General features: G+C 45.4%; 1 protein-coding gene across 3 annotated transcripts in view; it reads left to right on the top strand.

Moving 5' to 3' along the window:
* Nucleotides 1–24,937, top strand: part of LOC115167002 (talin-2) — a 132,352-nt gene that overhangs the window by 68,469 nt on the left and 38,946 nt on the right. For all 3 annotated transcript variants that reach the window (XM_029721006.1, XM_029721005.1, XM_029721009.1), the window contains exons 11-30: nucleotides 543–644; nucleotides 1,278–1,354; nucleotides 2,420–2,600; nucleotides 2,849–2,962; nucleotides 5,344–5,452; nucleotides 6,354–6,562; nucleotides 7,610–7,708; nucleotides 7,885–8,052; nucleotides 8,449–8,583; nucleotides 8,730–8,889; nucleotides 9,945–10,111; nucleotides 13,784–13,912; nucleotides 18,699–18,812; nucleotides 18,981–19,094; nucleotides 19,361–19,495; nucleotides 19,719–19,847; nucleotides 19,970–20,072; nucleotides 21,200–21,408; nucleotides 24,044–24,163; nucleotides 24,409–24,606. In XM_029721006.1, coding sequence (XP_029576866.1) covers nucleotides 543–644; nucleotides 1,278–1,354; nucleotides 2,420–2,600; nucleotides 2,849–2,962; nucleotides 5,344–5,452; nucleotides 6,354–6,562; nucleotides 7,610–7,708; nucleotides 7,885–8,052; nucleotides 8,449–8,583; nucleotides 8,730–8,889; nucleotides 9,945–10,111; nucleotides 13,784–13,912; nucleotides 18,699–18,812; nucleotides 18,981–19,094; nucleotides 19,361–19,495; nucleotides 19,719–19,847; nucleotides 19,970–20,072; nucleotides 21,200–21,408; nucleotides 24,044–24,163; nucleotides 24,409–24,606 — 2,772 coding nt within the window. The remainder of the gene's footprint in view (nucleotides 1–542; nucleotides 645–1,277; nucleotides 1,355–2,419; nucleotides 2,601–2,848; nucleotides 2,963–5,343; nucleotides 5,453–6,353; nucleotides 6,563–7,609; nucleotides 7,709–7,884; nucleotides 8,053–8,448; nucleotides 8,584–8,729; nucleotides 8,890–9,944; nucleotides 10,112–13,783; nucleotides 13,913–18,698; nucleotides 18,813–18,980; nucleotides 19,095–19,360; nucleotides 19,496–19,718; nucleotides 19,848–19,969; nucleotides 20,073–21,199; nucleotides 21,409–24,043; nucleotides 24,164–24,408; nucleotides 24,607–24,937) is intronic.

The following is a 24,937-nucleotide window of genomic DNA, read 5'->3' as shown; positions in this document are numbered from 1 at the left end:
TCCTGATATTTAACGTCCGAAGTGATTTTCTTCTTTCCCCACACAGTTTCTTCCATGCAAAGTGTGCCTTTATATGACAATAACTGTAGTTGGTTTAATCTGACAGTGGCTACAGCCTGCTAGCAGTCTGATGTCTAGGCTCCAGCAGCACAATGTCTGGCGTCTGTTATAACTAACTTATTCCATAGGTTCACATTAATCCCCACACACTGAGCCAAGTCCTCTATGTAAACGAATGACAAGCGAAGCCACAGCAGTGTTTGGGATCTTGCTTTGAATATTATTCCAGTAAGAGATGCTGTATACAGTTTGCCATTAGCTGGAGCATTTGTCATGAGCCTCTGTGTGTTATTCCAGTGTGAGATGCAGCGTTTGGCGTTGCTGGCCTGTGTTTGACTGTTGTAGGATTTGATATGTAGCAGTGTGTTTGCCTCTGGTAGGAATGTATAGGATTTGGTATCATGCTCTTTTTGTCTGTCTGTTGTAGGCTTTTGTAATAGTCCAGTATAAAATGCTATATTTGGTATGGACCTCTGCTGTAGGATTTTGGGGAGTACCAGGAGAGCTACTACTCAGTCCAGACCACTGAGGGAGAACAAATCTCTCAGCTCATCGCTGGATACATCGACATCATTCTCAAAAAGGTGAGTGTAGAAAACCCTTTCCCATCGTAGCTAGATCTTTCTTGATGATTGATTATCGACTTGTTAAAGTGAGGGACACTGCTTCTAGAAAACATCAATACTCCCATGCATGTCCAAATAGTTATGCCTAAACTTACCTGGCAATCAGCAGGAGCGGTAGAGATACTCTCAAAGATCGGCTATGAAAAAGCCAACTGACACTTACTCTTGTGTTACTGACTTGTTGCACCCTCGACAACTACTATGATTATTATTATTTGACCATGCTGGTCATTTATGAACATTTGAACATCTAGGCCATGTGCTGTTATAATCTCCACCCGGCACAGCCAGAAGAGGACTGGCCACCCCTCATAGCCTGGTTCCTCTCTAGGTTTCTTCCTAGGTTCTGGCCTTTCTAGGGAGTTTTTCCTAGCCACCGTGCTTCTACACCTGCATTGCTTGCTTTTTGGGGTTTTAGGCTGGGTTTCTGTACAGCACTTTGTGATATCAGCTGATGTAAGAAGGGCTATATAAATACATTTGATTTGAATCACAATATGTGTTGCCTTTTAGAGATAGAATAGCCATTGTCACCTTTGTGATCCAAATGTCACTTTGTGAATTTCTCTCTCTTTCTCTCTGTCTCTGTAGAAGCAAAGTAAAGACCGTTTTGGTTTAGAAGGAGATGAAGAATCCACCATGCTGGAAGAATCGGTCTCCCCAAAGAAGTATGTGAACTGTTATATAATGCTCAGTAACACACAATAGCAGTGTCCTACAGACCAGGGTTGTGTTCATTAGGGCATGCAACAGAAAACATTTCAAAATGAAAAAGAGTGTTTATTATTGGAGAGGTCAAGGCAGTCTCGTCTCTTTTTGTCTGTTTTCTTCCGTTCAGTGGCTAATGAAGCCAACATGGCCTCAGTCCCATTTTATGTTCCAGCTATAATGTAAAGATCTCATAAATACACCTGACTGTACTCATGAACATTTCCTTTCAGTGAGGATAGTATTGTTCCTTAGGATCAACTTCCTCTTTTGGAGTTTCTCTTTTTCTCTGTTCTCTCCGTCCGGATAAACAACATTTTTATCTGGACTTCCCTAATTGCACACGTATTAGTCCCTTTATCTGCATAGAGCTGTCATTAAATAACATAAGCTGTTTTCCTGTCTAGTCTCAATTGATGTTTCCTTTCCTGTACTGAGGGAATATTGGCCTTGGTAGTGTCCCAAATGGCTCCCTATTTAGTGCATTACTTTTGGCCAGAGCCCTATGTGCCCTGATCAAAAGTAGCACATTAATTAGGAAATAGGGTGCCATTTGAGACGCAGACCTTGTGTTGTTCCCTTATCTGGGCCAGTCAGTGTGGAGGATAGCATAGAGGGCCTAAGGGAAAACGCAGGCATTAATACTGCAAACTCACAGGAAACCAAACCTGGAAGGCTTCATCTGAAGAATAACAGAGTCTAGTTCCTGGAAGAATACAATGAAGGTTTGATGTCGGCCGTGGTTCCTGTTAGCACCACACACACACACACACACACACACACACACACACACACACACACACACACACACACACACACACACACACAGAGAGAGTCTGGCAAACAGACACCACCATCCTTCAATAGTTGGACCACCTGTGGATGGGAAAGGTGACGCTGTCACCTGAAATGCAATCAATAATTCCGTGATGAATATTAAGTATCACAGATGTGTTTTTTCTAAAATCATGCAGAGACCATAGTTAATTCATGTTGAATTTGTCTGTTTATTTGTATGTTTCCAGGTCGACGATCCTACAGCAGCAGTTTAACCTTGTGGGTCGTGTGGAGCATGGCTCTGTGGCTCTACCAGGGGTGATCAGGTCTGGCTCTATAGGAACAGAGTCTCTCAGCATGGGCACCATGCCTTCTGCACAGCAACAGGTCATCATGGGACAGATGCACCGAGGACACATGCCACCACTGGTGAGAGCAGGGCTGCAATGTTACACGTTCACACACACACACACACACACACACACACACACACACACACACACACACACACTTTCTCCCCCTCTTCTTTCTGTTTCTCTCTCCACCTTTCTCTCTCTCTCCCTATCTCTCTCGCACATCCTCTTTTTATATATATATATATCTCTCTCTCCATCTCTCTCATATCTCTATACGTGTTTAGTAGATATTGATTATGTCTGTGTGTTTATTCTCTCCAGAGCTCAGCCCAGCAGGCCTTGATGGGGACCATTAACACCAGTATGCAGGCAGTACAGCAGGCACAGGCTGATCTGGGAGAGGTGGACAACCTGCCTCCTCTGGGACAGGACATGGTGTGGACACACACACACACACACACACTTGTCTCCACTGGGACAGGACATGGTGTGGACACACACACACACACACACACTTGTCTCCACTGGGATAGGACATGGTGTGGACACACACACACACACACACACACACACACACACTTGTCTCCACTGGGACAGGACATGGTGTGGACACAGACACACACACACACACACACACACATACACTTGTCTCCACTGAGACAGGACATGGTGTGGACACACACATACACACACACACACACTTGTCTCCACTGGGACAGGACATGGTGTGGACACACACACACACACACTTGTCTCCACTGGGACAGGACATGGTGTGGACACACACACACACACACACACACACACTTGTCTCCACTGGGACAGGACATGGTGTGGACACACACACACACACACACACACACAAACACTTGTCTCCACTGGGACAGGACATGGTGTGGACACACACACACACACTTGTCTCCACTGGGACAGGACATGGTGTGGACACACACACACACACTTGTCTCCACTGGGACAGGACATGGTGTGGACACACACACACACACACACACACACACACACACACACACACACACACACACTTGTCTCCACTGGGATAGGACATGGTGTGGACACAGACACACACACACACACACACACACACACTTGTCTCCACTGAGACAGGACATGGTGTGGACACACACATACACACACACACACACGTCTCCACTGGGACAGGACATGGTGTGGACACACACACACACACACACACACACACACACACACACACACAAACACTTGTCTCCACTGGGACAGGACATGGTGTGGACACACACACACACACACACACTTGTCTCCACTGGGACAGGACATGGTGTGGACACACACACACACACACACACACACTTGTCTCCACTGGGACAGGACATGGTGTGGACACACACACACACACACACAAACACTTGTCTCCACTGGGACAGGACATGGTGTGGACACACACACACACACACTTGTCTCCACTGGGACAGGACATGGTGTGGACACACACACACACTTGTCTCCACTGGGACAGGACATGGTGTAGACACACACACACACACACACACACACACACAAACACTTTTCTCCACTGGGACAGGACATGGTGTGGACACAGACACACACACACACACACACACACACTTGTCTCCACTGGGACAGGACATGGTGTGGACACACAGACACACACACACACTTATCTCTCCTAGGACAGGACATGGTGTGGACACACACACACACACACACACACACACACACACACACACACTTGTCTCCACTGGGACAGGACATGGTGTGGACACAGACACACACACACACTTGTCTCCACTGGGACAGGACATGGTGTGGACACACACACACACACACACACACACACACACACACACACACACACACACACACACACACACACACACACTTGTCTCCACTGGGACAGGACATGGTGTGGACACAGACACACACACACACTTGTCTCCACTGGGACAGGACATGGTGTGGACACACACACACACACACACACACACACACTTGTCTCCACTGGGACAGGACATGGTGTGGACACACACACACACACACACACACACACACACACACACACACACACACTTGTCTCCACTGGGACAGGACATGGTGTGGACACACACACACACTTGTCTCCACTGGGACAGGACATGGTGTGGACACACAGACACACACACACACACATACACTTGTCTCCACTGGGACAGGACATGGTGTGGACACACAGACACACACACACACACACACACATACACACACACACACACACACACTTGTCTCCACTGGGACAGGACATGGTGTGGACAGAGACACACACACACACACACACACACACACACACACACACACACACACACACACACTTGTCTCCACTGGGACAGGACATGGTGAGAGGGACATACAACAGCATACTGACCGTCAGACATGGACAAGCACACTCAGCATTCAGCTAATTTCATGCCCTATTAACTTATAATTAAGTTGTTAATACTGTTAAAGCTTCTGATCCAAATCTTAAAATGTTATATTGTAATTTTCTGATGTTTGATTTTTATGCTTAATGTATGTACATAACACTCCTTAAAATAAATGAAACTTCGTCTATGCTCACTCTATTGCTCACCCTAGTGCTCTTTCCTCAATGCAATTCTCCCTGCTTTAGCTCCTAGATCACCATTCATCCTTCAACTCCCATCCTGACTTTCTGATGTTTAATTGTTCTTATTTACTTGTATGTTCTGAAATTCAACTTTTATCTGCCAAGTACCACCTTCATGTAATAATTCTGCTGAACCAGTACCATCTCTCTACTCCAGGCATCCAAGGTGTGGATCCAGAACAAGGTGGATGAGTCCAAACATGAGATCCACTCCCAGGTGGACGCCATCACCGCAGGAACAGCTTCTGTGGTCAACCTCACCGCTGGTACGTGGCTTTGGGATGACTCAGGAAATGACATGCTGTTCAATGGAAGAGCTGAATATTCCAGTGCTGTTGAAGTGACAGTAAAAAGGTTTTGAGCTTACATTTTTACAAGTGTTTTTTTTCTTCATTTTTACGTCTTGTGGTTTTAAATGATTCACACTTGACATTTTTCAAGTTAACAATCTGGTTTTCATTACGTATAAATCTACAGTAATGGTGAACTGTTATCCATTATAATGTGTACTAGTGGGCCAAGCGAGCTGGCAGTATTCTTCATATCATTGGTTTGGTGCCATGCTGAACCCAGTCAAGGGACAGTCGGTGCTTCAACCATCTGTTTCAATATAAGGGGACTTCCCTGCTCTGTTGTCCAGTAGCAATCAGAGAAGAGTGCTGATATAGGATCAGTTTGGCCTTTAAGGCCATCGTATAGTGAATAAGATGACATGGACCGGGGGTCCTGATCCTGGACCAGCGCTCTGAGATGCTTAATACAGTCCCTGACCCTTTTCCCCTTTAATCTAAACGTCTGGTCATTTCCACCAGCAGTCTCATGTCTAAACAGAATAATCTAATGTGACATGCTGAATTGACTGGCTGAGTGTAACATGGGTACATGTTTATTGTGACATACTGGTTCACTGTACTGCACCCTGTTAGGTACCCAGAGGACAGGCCAGAAGGGCTTGAGATGGTTAACTTGGCTCTCTTTATCTCTCTATCTCTCTCTTTTTCATTCTCCTTCTCTATCCTCTCTGCCTCTTTCCATCCCCACTCTTTTTCACTTTCGCTTACTGTACTCTATTCCCTCTGTCTCTCTCTCTCTCTCTCTCTCTCTCTCTCTCTCTCTCTCTCTCTCTCTCTCTCTTCCCCTGCCCTCCTTCCTCCCTCCCTCTTATAGGTGACCCGACAGACACAGACTACACTGCAGTGGGCTGTGCCATCACCACCATCTCCTCCAACCTGACAGAGATGTCTAAGGGTGTGAAGCTACTGGCTGCTCTTATAGAGGATGACACGGGCGGGAGCAATGACCTTATGGGTGCCGCTAGGAACCTTGCTGGGGCCGTCTCTGACCTGCTCAAGGCTGTGGAGCCTGCCTCCGGAGAGGTGAGACAGGGCTGGCGGAGGCAGATAACTTGCCTCAACTCTGGTCCAGGAGAGCCTAGAGTGTTTACGGGCTTTTGTTCCAGCTTAGTGCAAAGCAAGCACACTTAAAACAAAAGCCTGCAGATTGGCCTACTGCGGCTTTCCGTGGCCAGAGTTCTATACCAACAATGCTTTAACCCAACACCTGTGGTATCTGAAGAGCACATGAGCTAGCTTCTACACATGATTCAATGTTATAGACTTACTTGGACCTCTCATTAAGTTCCATTGTCCCTGATATAAGGCATTTTATATTCTCTTTATTAACAGAACAAACATCACTGTTTATCTTTTCCCAGTTGTATTGTCTGAGGGTAACAGAAGGCTGTAGAGTGTGTTAGGTTTGACCTCTGATTGGAAGTGTTTATACTGTACTTATCACTAATGCACCACTGGCCTCAATAATACCAACTGAGCTCCTACTGTATTCATATGGTGGCACTCCTCCCAGGTACAAGGCTTAATTTGATTAATATTTCCCATTTTTAGGGTGTGTGTGTGTGTGTGTGTGTCATGTGTTAGCTGTCTATTGTATTCCTGCCCTCATGTCTGAACAGAGACAGGCGGCCAGAGACCGACAGCCAGGCAGAACCATAACAAAATATGGCCATTTGAACTATTCACCCTTCCTTTGCTACTGTGTGTTTTGTTCACGTTGAACAAAACAAAGCCTGGTGAGGATAATTATGTTGTGAATGATTCATCACTGCCATGTTGAATAATGGATTTCACATAGACCTGCACCTGCAGGCCCAGTTCACTACGCTCACGATGTTCTCTTCAAGACCAGTTGGGGTAATAATGTTTTGGGAGATTCTGTCTTGACAATATGAAAATACCCTGATGTGGATTCAGAAATACAGTAGCTCATCTAAGCTAGTCTGGTGTGTCGACCTTCTGGGGCTAAGCATAGATGCTGAGCCAGCTGTAATTTAGGTCTACCTACCGTAGACCCCACGGGGGCTAACCCTTGTGCCATAGCTGTACTCTGACTTCCTGTTCCCTCAGCCCCGTCAGACAGTGCTGAGTGCAGCAGGCAGTGTAGGCCAGGCCAGTGGGGACCTGCTGCTTCAGATGGGAGAGAACGAGTCAGACGAGAGGTTCCAGGTAAGAGTCTGTCTATTTTCACTTTTTCTCATTACAACCTTTCACATGCGATTCAGACTCAGCACATTTAGAAGGGTTTTTCTGCAGTTGCACCCAATCTGAATTTCAAGCGTAGCCTTTGCTTATTAGAATTTATTCAGCAGGATGGGCATGAATAATGGTGATAACAATTTCAGGAGGTGCTGATGAACCTGGCCAAGGCGGTGGCCAACGCGGCAGCCATGATGGTGCTGAAGGCTAAGAACGTGGCCCAGGTGGCAGACGACACGGTCCTACAGAACAGAGTCATCGCTGCTGCCACGCAGTGTGCCCTCTCCACCTCCCAGCTGGTCGCCTGTGCCAAGGTACAACACTGTAGACCTTTCACACACTCCCACTGACATTTCATCATGATGAGAATGATGTGAGAAGGTAAAAGGTTTGTGGCAGTGCTACGGTGGATAATTCAACAACAGTAGCTATGTTTCTTCCTCTTCAGTAACCCCAGGTAAAGTAAATACACTAACTTCAATAATATACACGTAGATGTTCAACGGAAGTGTTTTTGATCTGACATGATTTGTTTGCTTCATCTTTTTTCCTCTTTGTTTCTCTTTCAACACATTCACTCATTTTTCTCCATCATCCCTTCCTCTCCAGGTGGTGACTCTCACTTTCAGTGCTCTGGTGTTCCAGGAGCAGCTGATCTCGCTCGTCCCTTCCCTCTCTCACATGCTCACTATCTCCATCTCTCCCTGCAGGTGGTGAGTCCCACCATCAGCTCCCCAGTGTGCCAGGAGCAGCTGATTGAGGCAGGGAAGCTGGTGGACCGCTCAGTGGAGGGCTGTGTCCAGGCCTGTCTGTCTGCCACAGTCGACGGGGAGATGCTGAAGCAGGTGAGCGGAGTTGGGGTCAACTCCATCTCAATTTCAGTACAATTTTCTCATATAGAAGCATTGAGGAACATTGAAATGGGTTTGTCAGTGTACTTCCTGAATTGACTGAAAGTTGAATTGAAACTGAATTGAGACACATCCTGCAGGTGAGTGCTGCAGCCAGTGTTGTCGGTCAGGCCCTGGGGGACCTGCTGGAGCACGTATGCCACTACGCCTCCCACGGCGAGCCCATTGGTCGCTACGACCAGGCCACCGACACCATCATGACCGTAACAGAGAGCATCTTCAGCTCCATGGGAGACGCAGGTGAGGAGAGGAGGGAAGGGGATTCCCTAGTAGTGGTAGTGATGAAGTCGCTAAATAGAACAGTGAAATTAAATTAAATGCCAATAAAACTTGATTTAATTGTTTAAATTGATGAATGTTTGTTGATATTTAGATTTAAAGCCTCTTGGTGTATAGAAAGTGTCTGCCAGCTACTCTAAATAACCTCATACTGTACTGTGGCCAACCAGTTGAAGAATGCTGGCTTTCAGCCAACAGCAAATATGTGGTTTCAAGTCACACCTGCCATCAGCCTCAGTTAGTTGTGTATAAAAATGGATTGGAAAAAGACTCATTCTCTCTCCCAGGGGAGTGTTGGCAGATTGGCTTGAGTTCTCGATGCTGGCTGGCAGATGCCTGCAGTTTAAATCCATGTGTTCTTTAATAAAGAGAATAACTACCCATCTCTCGTCTCCTTGGACTAGCAGGATTTAGTCATACAGTAGCCTAAGTTTGTCTAGTTCTCTCTCTCGCTCGCTGGCTCTCGCTCGCTGGCTCTCTCGCTCGCTGGCTCTCTCGCTCGCTGGCTCTCTCGCTCGCTGGCTCTCTCGCTCGCTGGCTCTCTCGCTCGCTGGCTCGCTCGCTCTCTCTCTCGCTCTGGCTCTCTCTCTCTCTCGCTCTGGCTCTTTCTCTCTCTCGCTCTGGCTCTCTCTCTCTCTCGCTCTGGCTCTCTCTCTCTCTCGCTCTGGCTCTCTCTCGCTCTGGCTCTCTCTCGCTCTGGCTCTCTCTCGCTCTGGCTCTCTCTCGCTCTGGCTCTCTCTCTCTCGCTCGCTGGCTCTCTCTCTCGCTCGCTGGCTCTCTCTCTCTCGCTCGCTGGCTCTCTCTCTCTCGCTCGCTGGCTCTCTCGCTCGCTGGCTCTCTCTCTCTCTCTCTCGCTCGCTGGCTCTCTCTCTCTCTCGCTCGCTCGCTGGCTCTCTCTCTCTCTCTCGCTCGCTGGCTCTCTCTCGCTCGCTGGCTCTCTCTCTCGCACACACACGTCTCCACCCCCTCTACTTCTACCCATCCCCCTCTTCCTCTCCTCTGTCTCCCCCTCTCAGGAGAGATGGTTCGTCAGGCCAGGGTCCTGGCTCAGGCCACCTCTGACCTGGTGAATGCCATGCGGTCAGATGCTGAGGTGGAAGTGGATGTTGACAACTCTAAGAAGCTACTTGCTGCAGCTAAACTACTGGCAGATGCCACAGCCAGGATGGTGGAGGCTGCTAAGGTACAGTACGTAATGTCTTACTTACTGTGCTAAGCTTTCGGTCAACAACAACCTTTGTCAGAACCGGTCTGATGAAGGACGTTGTTCATTAAAAGCGTAGCACATTAAGCACTGAAACTTGCATCTGATCAAGTGTGCAGAGACTTCTTTTCATTTATTTAGTACAAAGGGTTTAGAGACGTCAAACTCATTCCACAGAGGCCCAGTGTCTGCTGATTTTCACTCCACCCTTGTACTTGATTGAGGAATTAAGGTCACTGATTAGTAAATAACTCCCCTCACCTGGTTGTCTATCAATCAATCAAATGTATTTATAAAGCCCTTCTTACATCAGCTGATGTCACAAAGTGCTGTACAGAAACCCAACCTAAAACCCCAAACAGCAAGCAATGCAGGTGTAGAAGCACGGTGGCTTGGAAAAACTCCCTAGAAAGGCCAGAACCTTGGAAGAAAACTAGAGAGGAACCAGGCTGTGAGGGGTAGCCAGTCCTCTTCTGGCTGTGCTGGGTGGAGATTATAACAGTACATGGCCAAGATGTTCATAGATGACCAGCAGGGTCAGATAATAATAATCAGTGGTTGTAGAGGGTGCAACAGGTCAGCACCTCAGGAGTAAATGTCAGTTGGCTTTTCATAGCCAATCATTCAGAGTATCTCTACCGCTCCTGCTGTCTCTAGAGAGTTGAAACCAGCAGGTCTGGGACAGGTAGCACGTCTGATGAACAGGTCAGGGTTCCGTAGCCGCAGGCAGAACAGTTGAAACTGGAGCAGCAGCACGACCAGGTGGACTGGAGATAGCAAGGAGTCATCCGGCCAGGTAGTCCTGAGGCATGGTCCTAGGGCTCAGGTCCTCCGAAAGAGAGGGAGAAAGAGAGGGAGAATTGGAGAGAGCATACTTAAATTCACACAGGACACCGGATAAGACAAGAGAAATACTCCAGATATAACAGACTGACACTAGCCCCCCGACACATAAACGACTGCAGCATAATAAATACTGGAGGCTGAGACAGGAGGGGTCGGGAGACACTGTGGCCCCGTCTGACGACCCCCGGAGAGGGCCAAACAGGCAGGATATAACCCCACCCAATTTGCCAAAGCACAGCCCCCACACCACTAGAGGGATATCTTCAACCACCAATTTACCATCCTGAGACAAGGCAGAGTATAGCCCACGAAGATCTCCCCCATGGCACAACCCAAGGGGGGGCGCCAACCCAGACAGGAAGATCACGTCAGTGACTCAACCCACTCAAGTGACGCACCCCTCCTAGGGATGGCATGGAAGAGCACCAGTAAGCCAATGACTCAGCCCCTGTAATAGGGTTTGAGGCAGAGAATCCCATTGGAGAGAGGGGAACCGGCCAGGCGGAGACGGCAAGGGCGGTCTTAATTGAATGGAAACACTAAAAACCTGCACACATTAGGCCCTCCGGGGAATGAGTTTGACTCCCCTGGGTTAAAGCATAGATTCTCCATTATGTATGTACTAGAGGAGTTGTCCAAACGGAAGGTTAGTAAAGTAGGTTGTACTAAAGTAGTATATTACCGATTCGTCCTCTACACAACTAGAGCAGTGAAATTCCTCAAACTCCCTTCCAAGAACCGATGATCTGTCCTGTCCATTGTTTTCCCCATCATGTACACACAAGGTGACCTTTTCGTTGTCTGCCTGGATGTGCTGGGGAAAAGAGGACCCGAGAGAGAGACTTCTGTTTTTGAATCCCAGAATGTCTATCAGAGCAGTGTATGGCTGCAGCAGGATGTCCCGTGTTGTCCCTCAGATCACCATGTTCCCATGAAGTGACCTCATCACTAATGAACCTCCAGTGACCTCTGAGGTATCACTGATTGTACCGCTGTGACCAGCTATGGTGGCCTTCCTATTTAAACACCACCCAGAGACCAAGAGACTGAGCGGTTCTCACTGACTGGAGGACAGGCATCGCTATGGGGTCTGAAAGAATTTGGCTTGTCTAACCCCTTTCTATGTCATACTTTCTCTAAAAATGGCCCTTTCCAGTGAAAAACTACAGGTTGTAATTCACAGAGCTGCCAGTGTATTGTTTTTATTTTATTTTTATTTAACCTTTATTTAACTAGGCAAGTCAGTTAAGAACTAATTCTTATTTACAATTTACATTGACATGCATTTCATGTATGTTTGATATGGTTATCCAAATGGGGTTGTATTGCATTTAAATACATTCATTCAAACCAGAGCGTTTTCCACAGTGCTATTTGGGTGCTTCCTGGTTGTCTAGTTAAATATCAGTCTACTTTTATTCAGGCAGTCCATTTGATTCGTCATCTGCTCCTCAGCCTTACAGACAAGTATTAATGTCCCTGCCATCATGAATGCTAAATGGGGCCATATCTTACAGATGGTTGGATGCTTTTGATTCCACATGAATCACATTATAGCAGCTATCTTTATCACTATCAATGAAGGATTTACCCAGCCACTGTTTCCTTGGTAACTGTCAGAAAGGGGACTGTATTCAACAATACCCCTAGTTGCAGGTAGCCTAGCAGCTAGAGCGTTGGGCAGGTAACCAGAAGGTGAAAAATCTGTCGATCTGCCCTTGAGCAAGGTACTTAACCCTAATTGCTCCAGGGTTGCTGTCAACATTGGCTGATCCCTGGCTGTAACCCCACTTTCAGAGGGTCTCGGAGGGGGGGATATGCACAAAAAATATATATGCTAATATAAGCATCATATAATTGATTGATTGAGGGTAGAGAATGTTTTGCTGAGGCATGGAGAAAGGATTGTGTCAGTAGTGGGGATTCCACAGAAGATGGCAGCTCTTCGTTTGGCTTTCTCTCAAAGCTGTGTGCTGAGAAATCTGGACATAAGCCATGTGGTTTAATTTTGGACAGTACTCTGTGTTTCATTTCCAATCCCTTTTATTATTAGAATACGATTGGTTTTCCCTTCAGTGACAATTTCCGATCACACATAAGTGACAGTTAACCTGGCGTACAGGAAGCAGCGAATAGTATCAATAATAGCCTGTAGTGGGCTGGCTAACATGACACACTGTTATGAAAAAACTATTTTGCATTTCAACAGTCAATCACATTATTCCTCTCTACTCTTGAGGAATTAGTATTGTAATGTCTCAAAACATTAGTCTGGGCTTACTGTAAACATCACCTTGGGGCTGTGGGTGGTATGTTTTTAGTGTGTGTGTATTAGTGAGATATAAGATGGCTGCTGTAATGTTCTGTAGAGGGTTACATTCAGCAGCAGGTGAGGTGAAGCGCCTGGCTGCTTAATTAACTAAATGGCATGGAGGCTTAGGCTCTAGATTCTCTTCATTCCCTCAACAATAGGACGCACAGAGGCTCTTAGGGATATTGGTTTGTGTGAACTGAACCCAGTCACGTACAATCAGAGACAGCTGGAGAGAAAGAGGGAGGTAAAGAGAGCTGGAGCCAGAGGAGGTGGTAATGAAAAGGAATCTTGACGTTTCCTCATCAACAAGATGTTGATAGATAAACAAAGAAGAGCTGCTGTCATTACAAACGGACATGATTACAGTTGGACTCTAGCACTTTCCCTGGATGCATCTCCATCTGCTCCAGTTTAATGATGGATGAGGAGTCTTCCTTTGTCTCTGTGTGTGTGTCTGTCTCTGGGTGTGTGTGTGTGTGTGTGTGTAACAGGGCGCAGCGGCATACCCAGAGAACGAGGACCAGCAGCAGAGACTGAGGGAGGCGGCTGAGGGGTTACGCGTGGCCACCAATGCTGCAGCTCAGAACGCCATCAAGAAGAAGCTCATTAACAGGCTAGAGGTCAGTTGGATGGGTCTAGGCTAGGCTGGGCAGAGCCATATATGTACTGTATACCTATGGGTGGCCCGCGAGTTTGGTGCTAAGATGGCGTCCCATTAATGATTTTGCTAAACTCTGTATATGACTCTGGGGCTGAGTAAGCAGGCACTTCCACTTGCTTCTCCTCATCATAGCTCTTGCTCTACATACACACCACATTGTCAATCACATGGAAAACACCAGGCTTTGAGTGAAAGTCTAGAAATAGTATTTTTTATATGCTGTATTTGGGGCTTTAGGTTAACGTGCAGAGGTGATTACATTACCAGAGCTATTATTTCCAACTGTTGATGTAAACCATGCAAGAACAGTTATATACAGTACAGGACATTACTGAGTGTGTTTGGAGAGCTACAGTGTACTCTGTGTACGTTCAACTGTTATAGAAACTTCCTTTCCCTTCCTGTTTACATTCTGAGAAGTCCTTGTAGGTTTTCCTTCGTATGAAAGTAGAGACCATCCAGTATCATTCTTCGATCGTCATCCTACTAGCCACTGAAATGTAAAAGGAGCATTTTACATATGACTGTTGAACGTGGAATGAGGGAGAGCTCGGTTTGTTGTTTTGGAAAGTTTGGGGTTTTGAAAGTGTGTTATAAAGTTTCTTAGTATCTAGCTACCTTTTGAGTTTGGATCCCGAGACGCAGTTGGCATCAGTTGCTGGGTCTGCGACTCTCTGTCCAGTGATCCTGCCGACCAAGACCGGTTCTGAGGAGCTATTTGGTGTAGCTGCTTGCTAGCTGCCTATCAAGCTAGCGGGGTTTTCTTGAGGGCTTGAACGCAGCCCGTGGCTGGGATCACAGATTGTCCCGGGCTTGTGGCTGTCAAGATCCCTGCTGTTTGTTGTTTTCAATCTTCCCTGCGACCTGCTCTGTCTGGAACTGTGAGGAGTAACAGCGTGACCTACGTTGCTAGCTACCATGACAAAGACCAAAGCCGGCAGGACAGTGGTGTCTCTCTGTCACACGTGAGTGAACAACAAAAAAATTCTACATGCAGTTGTTTCAACATCAAGAAAATGGCTTGTAGTGTTTTGTCCAAGTACTGGTAGACTCAACTAATAAAAGAATGGATGACCTGACCAGAGAGGTCCAGGACCTGTAGAACAGTTTGCAGTTCTCCCAGGGTCAGCTTGATGAGTTTAAACAAGAGTAAGGCAAGATGACAGCAATCTGTAAGTCATTGAGAGAGGACATCAGTTCTGTGTGTGATTCCATGATAACATTGACGGTGAACAAATTATCTTGAGGGACAATCAAGGCAGAACATCATGGTTGTAGACGTAATTGCAGAATTGCCACATGAGACCTGGATGGAGTCTGAGGACAAAGTGAGGGAAATGATCTCGGAGAAACTGAAGATGGACCACAAGAAGATTGAGGTGGAGCGCGCCCACAGAACTGGAAAACCCAACACCGGCCCAGGTGACAGGCCCGTAGTGGTCAAGTTCTTGAGGTTTATTGCCTTACCTCCCTAATCTTACTACATTTGCACACACTGTATATAGACTTTTCTATTGTGTTATTGACTGTACGTTTATTTATCCCATATGTAACTCTGTGTTTGTGTCGCACTGCTTTGCTCTATCTTGGCCACGTCGCAGTTGGAAATGAGAACTTGTTCTCAACTGGCCTACCTGGTTAAATAAAGGTGAAATAAAAAAATGTAATTAAAAAAAGGACAAAGTAGCTGTTCTGGAAAGAGCCAAGAACTTGAGAGGAACGTGTACCTTCCTCAACGAGGACTATCCTGAAGCTGTGCACCAGAAGAGGAAAGAACTTATCTTGGCCATGAAAGCTACCAGAGTGCGTGGGGACATTACTTACATCTGCTATGACAGTCTCGTTGTCCACCCTCCCTCCCAAAACCCTGGAAGGGATGAGAGAGCAGAGCCTATGGGTTTGTAGCTCAACCCCACAGCACACACAGATTCACTTACACACACTGACTGATTCATGGAATATTTATTTCTCTCAAAGAATAGAATAGGTCGACTTTTGTACTATGTGAGATAGTAGATTGATATAGGCTAGTGCTTTTGCTTATCGTTAGGCCTGCTCATCTTGTTGGCCGACGAAAAGTAAATGTGGACAGTTCTTTCAATATCTTCAATATGCACCTCGGAATTGGATATGACAGAGAGCTGTGTGAGTGAGAGATGCTTCGGATTGCGTTGCACACTCAGGGAGAAGGGCACAACGCAGCACTGCAAAAGGCATGGATTTTTTTTAGGGTGCATTACGGCCACAAAGGGGATGCCACTGTGAAATTCGAGGCATTATCAAGTGCTTGTCAAATTGTGAATGAGAGACTATTGGCGTGTTCAGCCTGTGCAAAAACAAAGCCGAGCTCATGCCTTTCGAGATTTTTTTCAAATCATCATTAGTCTCATCATGCAGCCTTACAATGTATTAACAATCAAAACATATAGCCCAACGTTTGTAGAACAACTAAAGTTACATTAATAAATCTAAATTATGCATATAGGAGTACCTATTTCTTTGTTAACCGCTCAACACAGAATAGTGTGTGTGCACAGGTGCGCATTCCCTCAAATCATTTTGGAGAAAATATTAATATTTTATTCAGCTTTGTTCAATTGTATTCTTCATACTATAAAATAATGCCACAGATTTATAAGCAAATCTTATCTGCTAAATTAAGTAGTGTAGCCCACAGCCATTTGGCATAGCCACATCAGGACCTAACATAAGGACAACTCCGAGCATGCTGTTCTTTTCTTCTGAAATAGACTACCTTTTCTTCATATCATGCTTCTTTAGACCTGTCTAAAATAAATAATGGATTTATTGTGAAGGGGTAGGCTATATTACATGGATTTATTAGACTTTTTAAAATGGCTTGTAGGCTATGTGTGGAAGCCAGGAGATGCTAAATGTGTTTGTTAATTAATGGTCAGTTACCGTGAGACCGGCAGTTATTTGCTTGACAATCACCGGCTGACGAAATTTCATGACCGCCACAGCCCTAAACAAGATTGTCCATGTATCGATCACATGAAGCGGCCTTTACTGGTTCCAACAGCAGACCTATCAGCTTGCTGCCAGATCTTAGCAAACTGTTGGAAAAAATGGTTTGACCAAATACAATGCTATTTCTCTATAAACAAATTAACAACAGACTTTCAGCATGCTTATAGAGATGGGCACTCATCATGTACTGCACTGACACAAATGACTGATGATTGTTTTATAAGAAGATTGTGGGAGCGGTACTGTTTGATTTCAGTGCAGCCTTTGATAGTATTGACCATAACCTGTTGCTGAGAGAACTTATGTGTTATGGCTTTTCAACCTCTGCCATATCGTGGATTCAGAGACAGCTATCTAATAGAATTCAAAGGGTTTTATTTAATGGAAGCTTCTCTGTCAAACATGTAAAGTGTGGTGTTCCGCAGGGCAGCTCTCTAGGCCCTATTATATTTTTACCAATGACCTGCCACTGGCATTAAACAAAGCATGTTTGTCCATGTATGCTGATGCTTCAACCATATACGCATCAGCAACCACAGCTAATTAAGTCATTGAAACCCTTAAAGAGTTGCAGTCTGTTTTATAATCGGTGGCTAGTAATAAACTGGTCCTAAAGCTAAGAGCATTGTATTTGGTACAAATCATTCCCTAAGTTCAAGACATCAGCTGAATCTGGTAATGAATGGTGTGGTTGTTTAACAAGTTGAGTAGACTAAATTACTTGGTGTTACCTTAGATTGTAAACTGTCATGGTCAAAACATATAGATTCAATGGTTGTGAAGATGGGGAGAGGCCTGTCCATAATAAAGAGATGCTCTGCTTTTTTGGACACCACACTCCAAAAAGCAAGTTCTGCAGGCTTTGGTTTTGTCTTACCTTGAATATTGTGTGGTCGAGTGCTGCAAGAAAAGACCTAGATAAGCTGCAGCTGGCCCAGAACAGCAGAGTGGCACACCTTGCTTTTTATTGTAATCAGAAGGATGATATAAATAATTTGCATGTCAGTCTCTTTTGGCTAAGAGTTGAGGAGAGACTGACTGCATCACTTCTTTTTATAAGAAACATTAATGTGTTGAAAATCCCAAATTGTTTGCATAGTCAACTTACACAGAGCTCTGACACACATACTTACCCCACCAGACATGCCACCATGGGTCTTTTCACAGTCCCCAAATCCAGAACCGATTCAAGAAAGCGTACAGTATTATATAGAGCCATTGTTGCATGGAACTGCGTTCCATCATACTGCTCAAATGAACAGCAAACCTGTTTTCAAAAAACGATAAAGCAACACCTTCCCTACTTAACTGAGATAGTTTGTGTGTGTATGTATTGATATGGAGGCTACGTGTGCCTTTTTTAGATTGATTAAGTTTTGTTTTTGAGCTGTTCTTGTCTGTTAATGTTCTGTATTGTTCATGTTTTGAGTGGACCACAGGCTCTCACAACAGCTAATGGGGATCCTAATAAAATACCAAATCAGGAGATTGTTTGAACCCTACTGCCCGACATTAAAGATGGCACGACAAATATTTGATCTCTGACCTGAGGAACCCTGGCTCTAAACGGAGACTGTCTGCCTCCCAAATGGCACTCTATTTCCTTTAGTACGCTTCTTTTGACCATGGGCCTCCTGGTCAAAATATATGCTCTACAAAGGGAATGGGGTGCCATTTGAGAGGCATCTTGTGTGTGTTTTGATTCGTTGAGGCAGTGATTCTAAACATGCCTGACGTGTGTGACATTCCAACAGAATGCTGCCAAGCAAGCTGCAGCTGCAGCCACCCAGACCATCGCTGCCTCCCAGAATGCAGCAGCCTCCAACAAGAACACCGCCGCTCACCAGCAATTGGTGCAGAGCTGCAAGGTACTGGGGATAAGTCTCTTAATGCCAAGGGACATTGCCAGTTGCTTGCATTGAACAATTTGTATGCCTACTGTAGTTATACAGCTATAATGGTGCTACAGCTATATAGAAACTGTGGTTGAATACTGTATGTGTGTTGACTGTTTATGTATGTGTGCGGCTCACTAGGCCATGGCAGACCACATTCCCCGGCTGGTCCAGGGGGTAAGGGGCAGCCAGGCCCAGCCTGAAGACCTCACTACCCAGCTAACCCTCATCATCACCAGCCAGAACTTCCTACAGGTACACCCCCAGTGCCAGTCTGGCTTCTAATCTCACCACATATTGAATGAAGGGATCTCAAAATATTGTACAGTGCTGGTGTGTGTGTGTGTGTGTGTGTGTGCTTGAAAGCTTCAAAAGCTATATTATTGATGATGGTGATGATGTCTAATACTTGGGCAAGGCTGGGTTTTGTAGTTATAATAGATTCAAATAAAGACATCTATTCTCTGGTACAAAACATCTTCTTGGGATGAATTTGACATTTCCTGCTTCTCTCATGACAGCCTGGCAGTAAGATGGTGACATCAGCAAAGTCGTCTGTTCCCACGGTGATGGACCAGGCCGCTGCTATGCAGCTGGGTCAGTGTGCCAAGAACCTGGCCACCAGCCTGGCAGAGCTCAGAACCGCTGCACAGAAGGTACATACACACACACACACACACACACACACACACACACACACACACACACACTTAAGTCATACCTATCTCTCACCTCTGTCACTTTGTGAGGGTACCTATCCCCTGTTAGGACTAGCCAGCTTCTGATAGACTATGGCACTAAATACCAGCTCAGATGGGTTAAAAACTGTCAGTCTAGAATGACTAATTCAATGGTCTGCTCTCTCCCTGTGCTTTTTAGGCCCACGAAGCCTGCGGCCCCATGGAGATCCACTCAGCTCTCACAGCCGTCCAAACTCTGAAGACTGAGCTCCAAGATGCCAAGATGGCTGCCATAGACATGCAGCTGAAACCACTACCTGGAGAATCGGTCAGGGAAATCTGATTAATTGAATTAATCAACGTCTCTCATTACTTCTAGGGATTACTCTTTCATCCATTGCTGAGTCTGTTTGTCTGGGTGTCTGATGTACTGTACTGTTCTCTCTGCAGTTGGAGAAGTGTGCTCAGGACCTGGGCAGCACCTCCAAGTCTGTGGGGTCCTCCATGGCTCAGCTGCTCACCTGTGCTGCACAGGGCAATGAACACTACACAGGTACTGTACTACTGCCCTGGGACTCCCATTCTAATGACAGCAATACCGCTAAATAACAAACTCCATAGCACCACCAGGATGTGTCTATAATAGTATATTTGTCTTTTGACTACAGATTTGACTGTTACTACTGAAAGCGTCAACATATTTTGATGCTTCAAGGTCAATAGTAGATTAGATTCAGCCTTTACTCTCTGAAAAGTAGCACAAAGACTAAAGCAGAAGAAATCTTTCCCCTACTTGAATAGATGTGACATTCCTTCAGTAATCTTGTCTAGATGAATGGGGTAATGCAAGCTGATTCAATTTACTAGATTCCTCCCCAATGTGTTGTGTTGAAGCTGAAATGTTGCATTCCCTTGTTGAGGCAGTCAGCAGTTTAGACCTTATGAAACTAAACCAGAGGCTCTCGCTACCTGGTATAGCACACTGTCAACATGAGAGGGCTATGGATATCGGAGGTCATAACATGCATTTATTAAGGCTTAATTCAATCTTCTGAATGTATTTGGATGTTTGACACATCTGAATGCAAGCAGTCCTTTTCATTTAATGCATTTGTTTATTTGTCACATGCTTGGTTAACAACAGGTGTAGACTGACAGGGAAATGTATACTTATGGGCCCTTCCCAACAATGCAGAGAGAAACATTTAGAAAAAAATAAGAACACAAGGAATAAATACATAATGAGTAATGACAACTTGGCATTATACACAGGTACAAGTACCGAGTCGATGTACAGAGGTACGAGTTAGTGCAAAGAGGGTCAATGCAGATAGTCTGGGTAGCTATTTGGTTAACTATTTAGTATTCTAATGGCTTGGGAGTAGAAGCTGTTGGGGGTCCTGTTGGTTCCAGACTTGGTGCATCGGTACCGCTTGCCGTGCGGCAGTGGAGAGGGAGCTTGCCGTGCGGCAGTGGAGAGGGAGCTTGCCGTGCGGCAGTGGAGAGGGAGCTTGCCGTGCGGCAGTGGAGAGGGAGCTTGCCGTGCGGCAGTGGAGAGGGAGCTTGCCGTGCGGCAGTGGAGAGAGCTTGCCGTGCGGCAGTAGGGAGTTACTTCTGTAATAACTCTTGTTTATTTGTAACATTCCAAACCCTACTCACCATTTGTATATTTGCCTCCAGGGTTAGCAGCCAGAGAGACAGCCCAGGCACTGAAGACTCTAGCCCAGGCAGCGCGGGGCGTGGCAGCCTCTACCACCAACCCTCAGGCAGCGGCATCCATGTTGGATTCAGCCTGTGATGTTATGGAAGGCTCGGCCATGCTGATCCATGAGGCCAAGCAGGCCCTGGTCTCTCCCGGTGACGCAGAGAGCCAGCAGAGGCTAGCCCAGGTGAGTGGGGCACTTCAATACAATAACGTGCAGAGCCATATAGGGATGAAGCTACTGTACATCTCTATAAAAGGCTCTTCTATGTTTATGTACAGTTGAAGTCAGAAGTTTACATACACCTACGATGTAGTCATTAAAACTAGTTTTCAACCACTCCACAAATTTCTTGTTAACATACTATAGTTTTGACAAGTCGGTTAGGACATCTACTTTGTGCATAACACAAGTAATTTTTCCAACAATTGTTTACAGACAGATTATTTCACTCAACTAACTGTATCGCAATTCCAGTGGGTCAGAAGTTTACATACACTAAGTTGACTGTGCCTTTAAACAGCTTGGAAAATTCCAGAAAATTATTTCATGGCTTTAGAAGCTTCTGATGGGCTAATTGACATAATTTGAGTCAATTGGAGGTGTACCTGTGGAGGTATTTCAAGGCCTACCTTCAAACTGAGTGCCTCTTTGCTTGACATCATGGGACAATCTAAAGAAATCAGCCAAGACCTCAGACAAAAAATTGTAGACCTCCACAATTCCGGTTCATCCTTGGGAGCAATTTCCAAACGCCTGAAGGTACCACGTTCATCTGTACAAACAATAGTACACAATTATAAACACCATGGGGACCACACAGCCGTCATACCGCTCAAGAAGGAGACGCATTCTGTCTCTTAGAGATGAACGTACTTTGGTGCAAAAGTGCAAATCAATCCCAGAACAACAGCAAAGGACCTTGTCAAGATGCTGGAGGAAACGGGTACAAAAGTATCTATATCCACAGTAAAACGAGTCCTATATCAACATAACCTGAAAGGCCGCTCAGCAAGGAAGAAGCCACTGCTCCAAAATTGCCATAAAAAAGCCAGACTACTGTTTGCAACTGCACATAGGGACAAAGATCATACTTTTTGGAGAAATGTCATCTGGTCTGATGAAACAAAAATAGAACTGTTTGGCCATAATGACCATCATTATGTTTGGAGGAAAAAGAGGGAGGCTTGCAAGCCGAAGAACACCATCCCAACTGTGAAGCACGGGGTGGCAGCATCATGTTGTGGGGGTGCTTTTCTGCAGGAGGGACTGGTGCACTTCACAAAATAGATGGCATCATGAGGGAGGACAATTATGTGGATATACTGAAGCATCAGTCAGGAAGTTAAAGCTTGGTCGCAAATGGGTCTTCCAAGTGGACAATGACCCCAAGCATACTTCCAAAGTTGTGGCAAAATGGCTTAAGGACAACAATGTCAAGGTATTGGAGTGGCCATCACAAAGCCCTGACCTCAATCCTATAGAACATTTGTGGACAGAACTGAATAAGCGTGTGCGAGCAAGGAGGCCTACAAACCTGACTCAGTTACACCAGTTCTGTCAGGAGGAATGGGCCAAAATTCACCCAACTTATTGTGGGAAGCTTGTGGAAGGCTACCCGAAATGTTTAACCCAAGTTAAACAATTTAAAGGCAATGCTACCAAATACTTATTGATTGTATGTAAACTTCTGACCCACTGGGAATGTGATGAAAGAAATAAAAGATTAAATAAATCATTCTCTCTACTATTATTTTGACATTTCACATTCTTAAAATAAAGTGGTGATCCTAACTGACCTTAGACAGGGAGTTTTTACTAGGATTAAATGTCAGGAATTGTGAAAAACTGAGTTTAAATGTATTTGGCTAAGGCCTATGTAAACTTCCGACTTCAGCTGTATATGGCTATGCTAACGTCCATATTTTCCATCTGTTCAGTATAATTGTCCTCTGTCTGAATGGAGTGGACTGTGGTTGGTGCTCTTAGACAACAAAGGGCTACTAGAGCTTTAATATCACCACTTTTATTCAGAAAGTCTTGGCTTGTGTTACAGTGAAGGTCAAGTGAGAGGCACAACTACAGTACCTGGTTGTGAATAATAAAATAATTAACTTTTCATAGACAAATAATAGTTGACATTTTATCAGCCCAGCTGAACATAACACTGGTCACCTGTCAAGCACAGTGTAGCAGGAGATTCACAGCTTTAAGCACACATCAATTATTAATGCCTGGTCCTCCCCATATAACCTTCCCACCAGATGAATAAATGATGCATCTATAGATGCTACTGCAGATAAAGGGACAGACTGGACATAGTATTGTGGTGTTTGTTCTGTTCCTTTGCAAATGAGAGAGAAATAGGTCCCATTTTACATGGTGTCGAAGATCTCTTTGGTTTTGAATGGAATCCAATGAAAGTCCTTGAATTCCTCTTTGGGTGATCTCTTTCAAATCTTGCCAAATAAAAGGCTTCAATTGTGTCTCTATCTTTTCAGGTAGTCCAAGTTGTGCATTCAGTAATCCTTTCAGCAGCACGACTCGGGTTCTGTTGCTAGGCCCCACAGGGACACAGACATATTGGTTGGCATATGTTCTGTTGGAAACAGAAGTGCAAATTAGGAACATCAATTACTCCGCTATGCTTCTTGGCTCATTAGCATTTTAAGATTGTGATTGCAGCTCAACAACATCACTACTGTGGAAAACACCTCCGTTCACGCATGAATGATCACACTTGACACACACGCAGGCACGCTCACAAACACACACACGCACACCTGTGCTCACACACACACACCTGTTCTCTCTGCTTCAGGTGGCCAAGGCTGTGTCCCACTCTCTGAATAACTGTGTCAACTGCCTGCCTGGCCAGAAGGATGTGGACATGGCCCTCAGGAGCATTGGAGAGGCCAGCAAGAAACTGCTGGGAGAAACGGTAAGTTCTACACTTCCTTAAGTAAAGGTTACTTTATTCAAAAAACATTCACGTAAAGCCACTGATTACCCCAGAGTTAATCACCCGTTTATTGATTTAAAACTGCCGCTAGGTCAAACACTTATCTAATGTTTTTAAACCAAACTTACATTTATTGCACCACAACCTAAACACTGACTCGCTATGGCTGTCTTTGTTGTCTCTCTCCGTTTTTCTCTATCTCTTATCTTTCTCTCTCTCTGTAGCTCCCTCCATCCACCAGGTCGTTCCAGGAGGCCCAGAGCGAGCTGAACCAGACCGCAGAAGATCTGAACCAATCAGCAGGAGACGTGGTCCATGCCTCCCGCGGCTCCAGTACCCAGCTCGCAGACGCATCTGGGAAGTTCAGCGAAGACTTTGATGAGTTCTTGGACGCCGGCATTGAGATGGCTGGGCACACTCAGGTGCAGTCAGAGTGGTCTGTCTGTCTGTGTGGTACTGCACCTGGAACGTGTTTGTTAGGGCATACCATACCATAGCAATGGAAACCAAAATGAATATTTCTTATTGACAAGTTCACATAGTGCCTCCCCGTTCCACGCAGTTTTGTTGTTTTTGTTTTGTGCCTAATGAACACAAACGAGGCACCATACTGGATTTGACTGTTTTAGTGTGACTAATTTATTTACGTAAGCCTCTTCAACACCTTTTGGACATAAGACCCAACTGGATAATTTATCAAAGCTGATATGATGGAAAATAGAGGAGGAAAAGTCGACCAATTGGCCTCAAAAG

The sequence above is a fragment of the Salmo trutta genome, chromosome 29 (assembly GCF_901001165.1).
Source record: "Salmo trutta chromosome 29, fSalTru1.1, whole genome shotgun sequence".
Taxonomy (NCBI): Eukaryota; Metazoa; Chordata; class Actinopteri; order Salmoniformes; family Salmonidae; genus Salmo; species Salmo trutta.
Note: the sequence above shows the minus strand (reverse complement) of the source record. Positions and strands in the feature narration are given on the sequence as shown.